Raw genomic sequence first — 13,990 nt, 5'->3', positions numbered from 1 at the left:
TTTTCGGAATAGATTTTTGAAACTTTTTTTTTTTGCATGGAAGGATAGGTACACCGTCTTCAAATGTGATGGCTGGATAGACTGATTGTTTACTACAAACGACCGATTCTGATTTTCGATTTAAATGTCAGATTTTGTGAATTTTGCAGGCCTATACTTGGCAAAATGGTTTGGGTGAAACCTGTTGGGCTTTCATTTAAGTGGACCACAGAAATATTGGCAACGTTGAGTCCTTCCATTGTTTGATCATGTTTAAGAAGCTGCACAACCTATCTCAGTACAGTCATATTCATTGGTTACAGTAGCATTAATCAAATACTGTATTTACTCTGAAAGTGAAGTCAGTATCATTAATAGGCCTAAGGCTACCTAGCAATTTGGATTTGGCATAATGCATTCCATAGGATTCAGGAACCAATATGCAAGTCTCATTTTTTTATTTTCTCATGGTCTCAACTCATAGGCTCAACTCATAGGCACAACCTTGGCTGCCATAATGACTGTATTGGTAATACTAGGCTACTGTAATACTAATATTAGTAGTATTACTAGTACTAGACCTAGCCTGGGGTAGTTAACTTAGATCAGCCTAGTTTTGCTGTGTTGGCCCGGCTGGTATACATAACGCTCCTCCTAACATGTGTTAGCAGTTGTAATACTACTAATAGTGCTAGGCTCCTAATGGTACTGTTATGAGTACAACTCTGACAAACCTAAATAACATAACGTCTTGGCCTAACTTGTATTCCGTAGTGTACTGTAATGTAAGGCCTAACCTGCCAGTGCTAGGCAAAGTTAGGCCTATCGAGGATCATGCTTACCTTTTCCTAACGTAGGACTAAAACGAACGTCCACTGCAAAGTTTCTTCTTACGAAAGCAGAAATCTCCTTTCCCAAATGAGCTTAAGTAGAAATTTTTGGTATTTGTCTAATGTGCAGAAACAATTTCGTAGATTTGACACCATATGAACCTGGCAATGACTGAATGACGAGGTCGTCTATTTCTCTCCGTACTAAGTTAGGCAATGGTAATCGTAAAGTAGTTTCATCAAGATGCGCATGCTGTACACACTAATGGCATGCGAGGTACCGTACTAAACTGCATTGTTGTTGTTGATCTCAAATGAAGTGTACTCTGTCGCACTAAAATTCCCCTACAGAAGTAATGGTTGTAATCACCAAAAAAGGTATTCTTCATGTACATTTCGATCATACTTTCTCAGGAGGATATGTTAATTATGAGAACTAAATAATTAGTAATAATCAACTAAATGGATCTTCATCATAGTTTTTAGATATTTTGAGGGAGATTTGAAATCCATTGATCATGATACACAAAATGGCGTCGCCCACATGTAAGGATGGGTACAATTTGATTTGTGTGATTTATTTGATATTACACCAATACTATACAGATTGTACTAGTTACACTACTTCGCCCATGGACTTACAGTTTCATGGGTTTATTACAATTTACAGTAGTAACATTTTGCTACATGGCGATAGCTAAATAGATAGTTTTACAGGACACGATTGATGACATTTAGCAGTACTTTCTTTGCAAATATGACGATAGAAAACTCCGCTGTGGTTGTCGTTAAATTAAATAGTTTCAAGACTCAAAAGCATGCGTTGTGACATAATAACAAACGGATGCTGTAGGCTACAATAAATAAGTAAAACTGTAGCCTAGCCTAAGTTTGACATACATACAATTCCAGGCTGACGAACTCTACTGTAGCATAAAATATCAAATCTTATAGCAGTTATAAATATAAGGTGTCATGCCTTATGCCAACATTGTTGACTAAGTACTTGCTGTTACAGGCTAACTGTCAATAGACTATACACCAAAGTTCAGGCTGCTGCAGTCTAATCTGCAAATGTGAGGCCATGGATGTTGCAAATGAAAAGCGTTCATTTATGTGTATACAATGTGGAGAGTCAGCCCCAGAGTTGTTCAAGCAGTTTGATTGTGGAATAATTAAAATATCACATTGTGTGAGTTTTTTTTTTCCTTCTTTAGTTAAAGGGTGTATTCATTGTTGGCCTTACTATTGATCCTATGTACAGCACATGTATGTAAATGGTTCATGCCATATTGGTGTTTGACTTAAACCAGTCCTGTTGCCCAGTGGATAAATGCGGTGGCATATGAAGCAATGAGGCTTAGCAATCGGGAGGTTCCGGGTTCGAAATCCGGCCGGGTCACAGTAAGGTGGGGTTTTCATCCAAGAGCAATCTACAGTTTTCCCATCTGAAATGACTTTCTAAGTTGAAAAGATTCCAAATTTGAGTTAAAAATGTTGAATTGGAAGCCACCCGACGTGTAAGTTTGTAATCCATAAGCCCTTGCGAGTTTCTCCCACATTCGTGGTCGCTAAAGCGTTGTAAAAATATCTGCTGATTATTATTATTAAAATTATTATTACTTCATAGTTTTGCTATTGATGCTGGATCTCATACTTTACTTGTGACTAGTATAAGCCTTTGTTGTTGAGTCTTAAGCATATTAAATGCCATTACAGACCATGTCATTGTTGCTGTTTCTCCTAACTTAGCATGCCACCAGTCAATGCCATTGAGACTGGACCCATTACTTTTCATGACACTGGTCTCTCTTGGCTGTCACTCATGCTGCATAACATCTTCCAGTCAAGCTTCCACCAATCTTTTTATTTCCTAATGACTTGCATTAAATTATTTTTATTTTGGAAGTAGATCTTAACCCTTTTTCTCTATTTTGAACAGGATCACTGCCAGAAAGTAGTGGACAAGTATGTGGAGTTTGACCCTGTAATAATACTACTAGATGTCCTTCTGTTTAAACCGCAGGCCTACCGACATATCCTCTTTAACATGACAACCCAGGTACAAATTTAATTAGAAAAAATCTCTTGAAATTGTTTGTAGAAATTCACAGATTTTAAAGTGTAGCTTTTCTTCCATTTGATCGCAAGTACAGAACTGTTGTGATACTAAACATATACTCAGTGCATGACCAGTAATGTATCCACTCATTCTGGTTCCTCTACTTCCATCCCACATAGTATTTCGATACTCTATATTTACTGTCCGTTGGTACCATCTATATTTATCCTATATTGTTCAATTGTAAAATTCGGAATGTAGCAAATAAACTTAATTGAAAGTAGTACTGTTCAATACGATGGCAATTTAGACACCATTCATTTTTTGTTTTAATGCCACAAAATGTATTTTAAGCCTTTTAAATGCTTCTTCATTTGTGTATTACTACAGGCAGTAGTATCTACCACATGTACACCCAACTAAACATTTTCAAATAGTTAAAGCATTTGGAATAATGATTTGAAATACAAACAAATTAAGCTAGTAGTATTACACTACACCTGCAGATGCATTGCAATATGCCACTTTGAAGAAAACATGGTTCACTGCATGTGTGTTGAACTATTATAACAGCTAAGGTAAAATTATAAGGTATTTAAAGTGGTTAGTATATTTATGAGACTCACATGATACTAAGCATTTTGCATTGATGACACTTTGATGCCTAAAATATGATTCATAAAAAGCAGTCATTTCACTTAAATTTGATTAAAGGTCACTTGTATTGCCTGCAAATTTGAACATGATTGAAGTCGCTAACAGGTCCAGAATTTTTCTCTTCATATAAAATTCCTAGATATTGAGGTTGGTTAAGCTAGGTACAAGTTTACATTCTATTTACTACTTTGTTACTTTGTTGTTCTGTAAAGTAAGGTATAACTCTGTAAAAGTTTAGTAAAATTGCTGGAAACAACTGCCTTACAGAAGATGAGTTTAACTAGTTTAATTTTTCTTCTTTTACAGTTCCAGTGGAAACTCTGTGTGTTCTGTTTGTTATGTGGAGCTTATCTCAAATGGGCATTACATAATGAAACACCTTCTCATAAAGATGACTCTGTGAGATCATTTCTACAATATGCCCTGCAAATTGATTTCTACATAGTTCTACTTCTGACTGCTATCGGTAAATTTATCTTTATACATTGATGATAGGGCTGGCAAAGTTTTAATGGTCGTCCTACAGTAGACGACCAAATTTCTGTTAGGACAACCAAAATCAGCTTTGTAGGTTGGCCAGTAGAGAACTAGATGTTGACATCAAATATAGATAACGTTGTAAATTAATACCCCCAAATAGGTAGAGTGATCACTAAAGCTATACCAAAATAGTGGTAGGCAAATGAGCCACCAAAGGGCGAGTTTCTTATTGGTCCAAAGCTAGTGTTCTAGTCACTAAACCAACACATCTCACTTACAGCACACATACTTTCCTAAAACAATTCGGACAATCAAATATTTATCTAATTAGTGCTCTACAAAGGGCCTGAGTTCCAAATACATTGATTAATTTTCCTTTCTCATCTGTCAGTACTAATTTGATTGGATAAAAAGTTGTCATATTACCATTATTTTACCAAACTTTGCTACATATGCAATAGTCTTGACTAATTTTTAGTCTTCAACTTTTCAATTAATTATTTTCACATTCTGTTTCAAGTTTGGTAATATCTTAGTTTTCTGTGTCAGTACCTCCAACCCTCCAAATTAGTGCAGAGGGACTCTTAAAGATAACATAGAAGTACCAACTCCTTTAATACACTCGCTGTACTACGAACAACTGTACCTATCATGCTTTTAACATAGTAAAAACAATGTGCATGGTTCGTAGGACTTTTAACATAGTGAACACAACATGCATGGTTTGTAGGACTTTTAACATAGTGAACACAACGTGCATGGTTCGTAGGACTTTTAACATAGTGAAAACAACGTACATGATTCGTAGGACTTTTAGCATAGTGTAAACAACATGCATGGTTTGTAGGACTTTTAACAAAGTGAACACAATGTGCATGGTTCGTAGGACTTTTAACATAGTGAACACAAAGTGCATGGTTCATAGCACTTTTAACATAGTGAACACAAAGTGCATGGTTCATAGCACAGCCGGTTCTTGACTTTCTGTTGGGGTAGGGAAATCACCTTTCAGTAAAATGGTTTGGTACTGGCAGACTTGACCTCATGTTTATGTACTGTACATCTTGAAAGAGGGCTTGGGAAGGGGGTTTAGATTAGAGCTCAGCTTATTTGTGGCTGACATGGTTTAGCATGCAACTGCACCCCTATCTTTGGTGATTAAGATTCCTGGCACAATTTGTATTTGTTGTAGCAACTTCTTTGTTCCCACGGTGAAAGGAATTATTCAGCTGTTATTATTGTGTTTTTGAGTATCTGTCCCCATTCAACCCCCCCCCCCATCCTTGCCCCTCCCAAGACCACACTATTATAGTAGAATATCATAGCAACTTAAGAACTAAAATGTTTTTTTCTTTTTGTTCTATTGTATGAACAGATTTAGCAGCTTACCTTGGAGGAATCCATGTTGCTTGTAAACTCTATGCTGGAGTTACCAAGAGATCTATCAAGCAAAGGTTTGTAAAGAGTTTAAGAAACCTTTAGCGAGCCTAGCACTCGGTTATTACAAGGCTCATCAAATATGAATCCATGCTAGGTTTGACAGAGACTATAGTTGTAGTAGTAGTGTGCAGTAAAAGTAATCAAATTCCAACAAAGGATAGGCCACTTACCAGACAGTTACTGGATGTCCTGGTGGTTTGAGGCTTCAAACATTCCAAAAATATGCATAAATCAATTAACCATGAATTAGTGTTAAGGTTCAATGTCTTCATTAGCCAGATTTTTTTGTCATTATATGATAAATTGCTTATAATTGCTGCACAAGGTTTGTAATATTGTGGAAGGTTTTACCTCATGACTCACACTTTAAGGTTGGAGCAGCCTTGGTATGAATGTACCTTTTGAATTCTGATCGCATGGCTCATACGAGATTGTCGTTCCCTGTCAACCCATCTGCATTGTTTGTAATACCATGTGCCTCCAAACTTCCCATGTATCATATGGAGGTTTACTATTTTGAAAACAAACTCATTCAGCTTGTTCTATAAAGTTTTCTCTTAGTGACTATCTGGCAAAAGTGCAGCTGCATTAATGAAACTGACCTCTGAAACAGTACTACAAGTAATCTTAACTTCCTTCCGAGCGCCCACATTAAACACATGTAAGAATGCATCTCACCATTACAGACAACGATTTTTACAATCTATTCAAGCATTTACAAAAAATCACCTGCGAATTGAGGAACCTGCTATAATTTCTAATAGAAAAGAGAGGAGTGTTCATTAAATGGAAGAGGAGTTGGATGTTCTTAAGGAAAAGTTTTGATTACAGGGGAAATTAAAATGACATTAGCACCTTGCCTCAGCCTCCAGATGTTTGCCATAAAACCATCCTATGCCATCTCCAGAAGTGGGTCTTTTTTACTCTACTTTTGTGAATTGTAGACAAAAAGATAAACGTGACACCTGTAAGATGTTAAGCCTCCGATTGCACTTTTTTGGGAAACCTTGGAGCTTAATTAAAGTTTTGTGAAGGTTTTAGTTTTAAGTATAATCCAGATAAATAACATTTTACTCATCCAAGGTTAAGAGAGGTTTTTTTCACTGGGAAATGCTTGAGACAATTCGTCATTATTTTCATGGATTCTAAGTTGTTGGTTTAAAATTTTAAAAGCAACCTTAAGAGTTAGGGGTATGATGGGCTATTGCAAAATGTTATGTTAAAAAAAATGTTACATGAGCTACTTTTTCACTTTCTGAAGAGTTCCCAAGGGCTCCATTTAAGGGTAGTGGTATCCTAGGGCTCCATTGAATGGTACGGAGTTCCTAGGGCTACAGTCAATAATACAGAGTTCCTAGGGCTACATTGAATAGTATAGAATTCCCACGGCTACATTCAATGATACTGAGTTTCTAGGGCTAAATTAAATGATACTGAGATTCCAGGCATCATTCAAGAATACATCCAGTGCTACAGGTTTCATATGCTATACATTGAATCAATGCAATATAGTTCCTAGGATACACTATGTTGATTCAGTGATACACATTCCCTGTGACTAATTTCATAACACACTGCTGCACATTGCACTATTATAAGTGTTATGATTATGTTAACATGATCACAGATTCCCTTTCCTCATTCATTCTGTCTTGTTTTCTGACCAGATTACCAGTCATTCATAATGCTATTATACTGAGCCAGGCTGGAAAGCTTCTGGTAATACCTGCTGTTATTTGGGGGCAGTACAACATCCAGACCTGCTTCTGGTTGACTGAATTGTTTGTCTTCACTTTTGTCTCACAGTCTTTAAGAGGTAAGGGGAGGGGTTTTTGCCCACATCATCACTAAATGTTTCCCAATTGATTAGCTTGTTTAGAATCTTGCATTATTTCCTTGTTAAACTTATTTTATAATATTCAATTTATTTTAAAGTTCATATCCTTTTGAATTATGTGTTACTTCAGTAATGTTCTCTTTGCTTTGTTTTTTTTACTTTGAACATATTTAGCATTGCTTAATGCTTATGGGATTGACACCACCTAGGCTATGAGTTTGATTATTGATCTCTTGAAGCCATCAAAATGTAATTGTAAACTAGGGAGAATTTTTATAAAAAGAGTTAAACACCATAAGGCTAGACTACAAACATATTTAGCTAATGTAAGTTGTCTACAAATCCCTCATTGTTCATGGTTATTTCATAGAAACAAAACATTCCAGTTATGGCCTTTGAACTCACCATTAAGAGTTTTAATTGTACAGTAATGATTACTCTTCCATAAGGAATCCTTCTAACTTACACATCCCAGCATTTGTCCAGGTGTTGTCTTTGCAGGTACATAGCATCGTTCCGTGTTACGTTTTGGCATTTACTAAGTTTTATATGTTATAAAAACTTAGTAAAATAACTACGAAATTGACTAAACAAGGACTATGCGTTAGATATATATATGTATAATGTATCTGTGTATTTGAGTTTATTGTATGCTACAAACATTAATATTTCATGCTTTTCTGTTTATTTGCAGTAACTTTAAGTTGTTCACGTCTTACAATCACCCTCCTGCTGGTTACTGGTTACCTGTCTGAGATCACCGTATCCCAACTGGGACAAACATTGCTAAAATTCCTTCTGGACAGGTGACAGGACGGACAAGGTGAAGACAGTTGTTGTAATTCAAAGAGCTTTGTTAATTAGCTACACCAGGTGCTTCATCCCAGTTAAAGGATAAATCCCAGGGGTCCTAATCAGGTGAATTCAACAACATTTAGCATGACTGACGACTTGAAAATTGAGTTGTAGCAATCTAGGAGATTAAATTTCTAGTAATCTTGAAATTTTGTTATACCTTATACACAGCGACTGATCATCATGCTGAAACATACCTGGTGCTTTATTAAAATAGGTCACAGTAAGCATACAGTCTCATTAATTCTGATAATTTACTGCAGAAATAATATGATATACCGATGAATCTGACAGAGTTCTGGTAGGTAGGTTTTTATCGTTTTTCTAAATAATCGATAGTGTGAAGACATTGTAGGGCATGTATCTTTGCCACGTAATGGGGTGACAAATGCTTTACCTTGCCCCCTTCGATGGCGCTGTCCTCAGATCTAGCAGAGAGGGAAGTTGTATATTTTGAGGCACTCTCTGGCTTTAAGTTCCGTTTAGGCTATATGGGCAGAGCATCCATGGAAGACACTTAGTTAAATAGAAGTTGACTAGATATATACTGCTCTGTTATTGAAATTGGTTTGAAAATTTCTGTCAAAAGTATAGATTGACATTATCATCACAATATAACAGACTTGTTGTTTTTGCAGTAATGTACCTTATAGTGTACATCACATTTACCCAAAGTGAATGGTACAGTTCATACCATAAAGTCATGGGTGTAGGAGACCAATTTGATTTGGGGGCAGGGGTGCCTGAAAAATGTATCCAAAATGGAAGCGTATACTGGTGACATCCCTCTCACCTTGAGAATTTGTTTATAAAACTAAGGGTACTTAGATGCATGATGGTGCTACCATTGGAAGCAACTTTATATCCAAAAATGTTCACTCTTTAGATTATTCTACCAGTATATTTCTGTATAATACTACCACCAGTTGGCGTCGAAAGTGGGGGCCATGTGCTCGTGCCACCCCCTGCTCACACCACTCACATCTACAAATAATAATGTAACTGATTTTATAGCCTACCATTAAAATTATAAGCTGTGCAAATATTTTGGGGATCACTCCATCAGTACCTTAGACCTCGAATCAAAACAATATCAGCAAATTGCCCGAATTTCACAAAAATATCTAGTTGGGGGGTGGGGAGGTGCCCATACATAAAGTTAATGAAGCTTTGATTAACTTTGAGTAACTGTTAGCTATTGCAAACATTCTAATTATGTCAATGACCAATTAGGAAACTTGAGAGACAAGATATTTGAGACGCTAATAACATACTACTATTAATCAAATTAAGGGCAATTAGGAGATTTGTGTTTTACAATGCTTACAAAATTTAAATGAAAATTGACCCGTCAAGTATCTGCACTGCATTAAAAGGATATTTTAGAATCAAATAGCTTTGAACATAACACTTGAGTAATACTGTACACTGGCAGTTTGTACATAACACTTGAGTAATATTGTACACTGGCAGTTTGTACATGACACTTGACTTGAGTAATACTGTACACTGCCAGTTTGTATATAACACTTGAGTAATTCTGCACACTGGTAGTTTGTACATAACACTTGAGTAATACTGTACACTGGCAGTTTGTACATAACACTCGAGTAATACTGTACACTGGCAGTTTGTACATACAGTAACTCGAGTAATACTGTACACTGGCAGTTCGTACATAACACTTGAGTAATACTGTACACTGGCAGTTTGTACATAACTCGAGTAATAATGTGCAATGGTAGTTTGTACATAACGCTTGAGTAATACTGTACACTGGCAGTTTGTACATAACTCGAGTAATAATGTGCAGTGGTAGTTTGTACATAACACTTGAGTAATACTGTACACTGGCAGTTTGTACATAACTCGAGTAATAATGTGCAATGGTAGTTTGTACATGACACTTGAGTACCACTACATGTGTTAGTACAGCCATGTCCATGCATTGCCACACACCTCATTTCACACTTTTATTTGCCAGCAACTACCAGCATTTTTGTCAATCTGGATTGTTTGCAGTAATCTGTTAGATATTCAAATTTGCCATGAAAAACGGTTTGCTCACGGCCAAACTTGGCCAAGAAATGGTTCTTTCACATCAGTAATTTTATCTCTGATCAGCAATAATTGCAACATGAGGAGAGATCCAACTAATCATTTTCATTTACCCGGTATTACTCAGCAAAAAGCCCAAAATGATTGCACAGTATCAAGAGATGGACACATTATTGCAGTTGTCAGGATCTCTTCAGAACAATGACATTGCTATGCAAAATGTGAGTTGTAAATCGTTTCCTGAATGACTCGTCATAGAGCTGATGGATTATGATAAGATGTTATCAAATCCAAAGTGAGCTGCAGTCAAAGGCTTATCATTGTTTTACATTCTAATGTATATTACAATTGAGTCATTCTTGCAAGTTGTTTAGATCCCGACAGACATGGGCCTCTCTTCGAACTGCTTGATTTAGTCCGAGGCAAAAACCATTTGTCTTAAAGGGTCAAAATGAATCTTCTAAGCCGACACTTTTCTTGAGACTCTCGGTGGTAACGGTCCCTTGAGAATAACGGCTGGGTCGTCTTGTCACGGATATTTAAGACAGATATCAGCATTTAAAAAAAAACAGCCATTTGTCGAATGGCAGGGGGCTTGGTGATCCTGTTGAGTCAACATTGGCCTCTTAAAGCAAGACTACTGACGACACTACAATTGTATGGCTATCATAGGGTCAAGAGGAGCTACTGGCATGTACTGAATGCTGAATGACACTTTGATAACAAATACTTTAACATTTCCAAATTTATGTTTTGCAGTTGATAATGCTCCCTATTCATTCTTGTTAGAGATTGGAGTCAGCATAATGATATCATGCCATCTGCAGTGTTTGCAAAAGTGATATTTTACTGTTTTCCATTGGTGGCTCAAGTAGCCTAAATTAAAGCTTGCAAATTCACTTCTTAGTTTCTGTTGAGCACTGACAGAAATAGAGTAACATTTCATTTGTAATTGTTGACAGGTTTGAGGAAAGATTAGAAAAATGTTAGTGAAGTTTAAGTCCTTTTATTCAGTTTTCAGTAAAAGTTTGAACATTGCAAATGCAGCTTTTTAACATAGTGTTTACTTTAATACCCAAAGCAAGTCATTTGCATATTAACAATTTACCTGGCTACGCTGATAGCTAGAGTACAACAGATTCTTCTCTCTGCATCTAGTTTAAATATCACGCAGACTAGCCAGATGAATTGTCTAACTTGATGGGTTCAATGGGCCACTGAGTTATGTTGTGGCATATATATGGTACCTACCATTCCATTGATATAAAATATAGCAAATATAAAATGAAAATATTATATAATGTAAATGAATAATAAACATAATTTGTTTTATACACTTGTACTTATTCTTCTTCTTTACAGTCTTCTTTACACTCATCTGTTCCAGAATCATAAGTTATTTCTATTTATCCCCCCCCCCCTTTTCTTCCTCTGCCATAGCTTAGCTGCCAGCTATGCTACCACCATCAAACTATGCCTATCATCTGCAGTACTGCATATTCACTAAGAAATCTGCAAGATGTTATAATTTATGAAATGAGGATTTGCCACTACTCTTTACTAAAATATAATAAAATTACATTTTAAAAAGCATAGCACATTTTAGGATCTTGGTTACCACCTGGATCATGCATAGTCATTATGAAGTACAGAAATGCCAAGATACTATCCATGCCACGTTTGCTAGTTTCTGAAGAGATTCCAAGCTTTTCATTGTTGGGTTAACCCAGCAACATCGCCCACCATTAAATGAACCCTCAGCTTCACAGATGAACCAGGCAACAACCCCATCCTCAGGAACTCACTTCCAGAACATGTTAAATTGTGCAAGACTGAATGGTTTCAAATCGGTTCTCAAGACGTATCTTCATACTAAAACGTATATGTTGTAACCATTGTTTAGGGCCACAAGAATTATTTCATAGTTTGTTTGTAACAACCCTCATATACAAGTCCAGTAACAACTCTCATATATGACCCCAGTAATTAGTAACTACCACAATCTTAACAAATGAACCCACTTACAACCCTTTTCCTTCTAGATAAACCCATCAACAACCCTCATCCTCAAAAATGAGCCCAGTAACAACCACAATCCTAACAGATGAATCTAGTAACAACACTCAGCCACATAGATGAAACATATAACAATCCTCAACGTGATTAGTGAATCCAGGAACAACCCTTATCCTCACAAATGAGCCCTGTAACAGCTCTGATCCTAGTAGATGGAACCCAGTAACAACCCTTATCTTCACAAATGAGCCCTGTAACAGCTCTGATCCTAGTAGATGGAACCCAGTAACAACCCTTATCTTCACAAATGAGCCCTGTAACAGCTCTTGATCCTAATACCTGGGGAACTCAGTAACAACCCTTATCATCACAAATGAGCCCTTTAACAGCTTTGATCCTAATAGATGAACCCAGGAACAACCCTTATCCTCACAAATGAGCCCTGTAACAGCTATGATCCTAATAGATGAACCCAGTAACAACCCTTATCCTCACAAATGAGCCCTGTAACATTTCTGATCCTAATAGATCAACCCAGATACAACCCTTATCCTCACAAATGAGCCCTTTAACATTTCTGATCCTAATAGATCAACCCAGATACAACCCTTATCATCACAAATGAGCCCTTTAACAGCTTTGATCCTAACAGATGAACCCAGTAACAACCGTTATCCTCACAAATGAGCCCTGTAACAGCTCTGATCCTAATAGATCAACCCAGATACAACCCTTATCCTCACAAATGAGCCCTTTAACATTTCTGATCCTAATAAATCAACCCAGATACAACCCTTATCCTCACAAATGATCCCTGTAACAGCTTTAATTCTAATAGATCAACCCAGAAACAACCCTTATCTTCCTTGTTCCTTTCATAAAGATAACCAATGATGTACTGAGGCAAAATTTATTACATGTATTATTGATCAGGATAACAAGAAAACTCATAGTTAGCAGCAGAGGAGTAACAGAATAAAGCAACCTGGGGTTTGTCTCATGGAACCAATCATTTACATAAATAGAAAGCTCTGCAACTTTCTTGAAAACATCATCAGAGAGTGCCACGAGAAGCATATACTGGCTTTCATCTTCTTAGTTTTTGAGAAAACACATCATAATTTTAAAAGCTGAATTAATATAACTTTAAGCACTCCTAATATAATCCATAGCTCTCAGATATGTCTCATTGTCACTTGTTTTTTCAATCCTATCAATATTTCAGACAACCCTAACACACACACAAACACAAAACACACTCAAAGCTAGAAACATCTCTACCTGTCCCACCACCACAAACTAACAAAAGGTTAAGACACAGTAAGTTAGAACTGGTGATTGTATCCCATAATCAACTACTAACCAAGATGGAGACCCAGTGGAAGCAAGGCATCATCTTCACTGATCTTATCACTAATAAGGATGGAGACAGTGTAATTATATTCTAGTGCCATCTTCAATCCTCCTCCTCGTCATCGTAACTACCTACTGACGAGGAACCAGAGGCAGCTCCTACTTTAGAGTCTCCTTCCTCTGATCCTGAGGCTTCGGGTTCCACCTCCAGTTCTTTGCTTATGCTCTTGTCTACAGGTAATCGGAATTCTATTTCTTGTATCGGGGACAAAGGTGTACCTGGCTGGGATAAATCAAACATGACTTCCTTCTTACTACTGTTTAAACGTTCCCAATCTGGACTCGTCACTGCTAATGAATGCCTGCAATTCTGACTTGGTGGGCTGAGTTGGTCATCGTTTACTCCCCTAAAGACTGCAATGC

At 36.8% G+C, this 13,990-nt stretch overlaps 3 protein-coding genes across 11 annotated transcripts in view; 1 reads left to right on the top strand and 2 right to left on the bottom strand.

Annotated features, from left to right (window-relative positions):
- LOC139972054 (vitamin D3 receptor B-like) overlaps window positions 1–1,014 on the bottom strand; it is a 238,195-nt gene extending 237,181 nt beyond the window's left edge. For both annotated transcript variants that reach the window (XM_071978947.1, XM_071978948.1), the window contains exon 1: window positions 822–1,014. The gene's annotated coding sequence lies outside the window, so the exon portion shown is untranslated. The remainder of the gene's footprint in view (window positions 1–821) is intronic.
- LOC139972057 (protein ARV1-like) overlaps window positions 1–11,530 on the top strand; it is a 25,939-nt gene extending 14,409 nt beyond the window's left edge. The window contains exons 1-6 of one of the 3 annotated variants that reach the window (XM_071978953.1): window positions 1,068–1,187; window positions 2,752–2,871; window positions 3,835–3,994; window positions 5,384–5,462; window positions 7,116–7,264; window positions 7,980–11,530. In XM_071978953.1, coding sequence (XP_071835054.1) covers window positions 2,860–2,871; window positions 3,835–3,994; window positions 5,384–5,462; window positions 7,116–7,264; window positions 7,980–8,095 — 516 coding nt within the window. In that variant the 5' untranslated portion in view covers window positions 1,068–1,187; window positions 2,752–2,859 and the 3' untranslated portion in view covers window positions 8,096–11,530. Of the gene's footprint in view, window positions 1–1,067; window positions 1,188–1,392; window positions 2,002–2,751; window positions 2,872–3,834; window positions 3,995–5,383; window positions 5,463–7,115; window positions 7,265–7,979 lie in introns of those variants that run through there. The other 2 variants (XM_071978950.1, XM_071978951.1) reach the window with 2 other exon arrangements.
- LOC139972053 (uncharacterized) overlaps window positions 11,189–13,990 on the bottom strand; it is a 46,630-nt gene continuing 43,828 nt past the window's right edge. For 2 of the 6 annotated variants that reach the window (XM_071978940.1, XM_071978941.1), the window contains one exon: window positions 13,830–13,990. In XM_071978940.1, the coding sequence (XP_071835041.1) occupies window positions 13,975–13,990 (16 nt within the window). In that variant the 3' untranslated portion in view covers window positions 13,830–13,974. The other 4 variants (XM_071978939.1, XM_071978942.1, XM_071978938.1 and 1 more) reach the window with 3 other exon arrangements.

This window comes from Apostichopus japonicus, chromosome 8, assembly GCF_037975245.1.
Source record: "Apostichopus japonicus isolate 1M-3 chromosome 8, ASM3797524v1, whole genome shotgun sequence".
NCBI classification, from domain to species: Eukaryota; Metazoa; Echinodermata; class Holothuroidea; order Aspidochirotida; family Stichopodidae; genus Apostichopus; species Apostichopus japonicus.
This window is presented reverse-complemented; position numbering and strand designations above follow the sequence as displayed.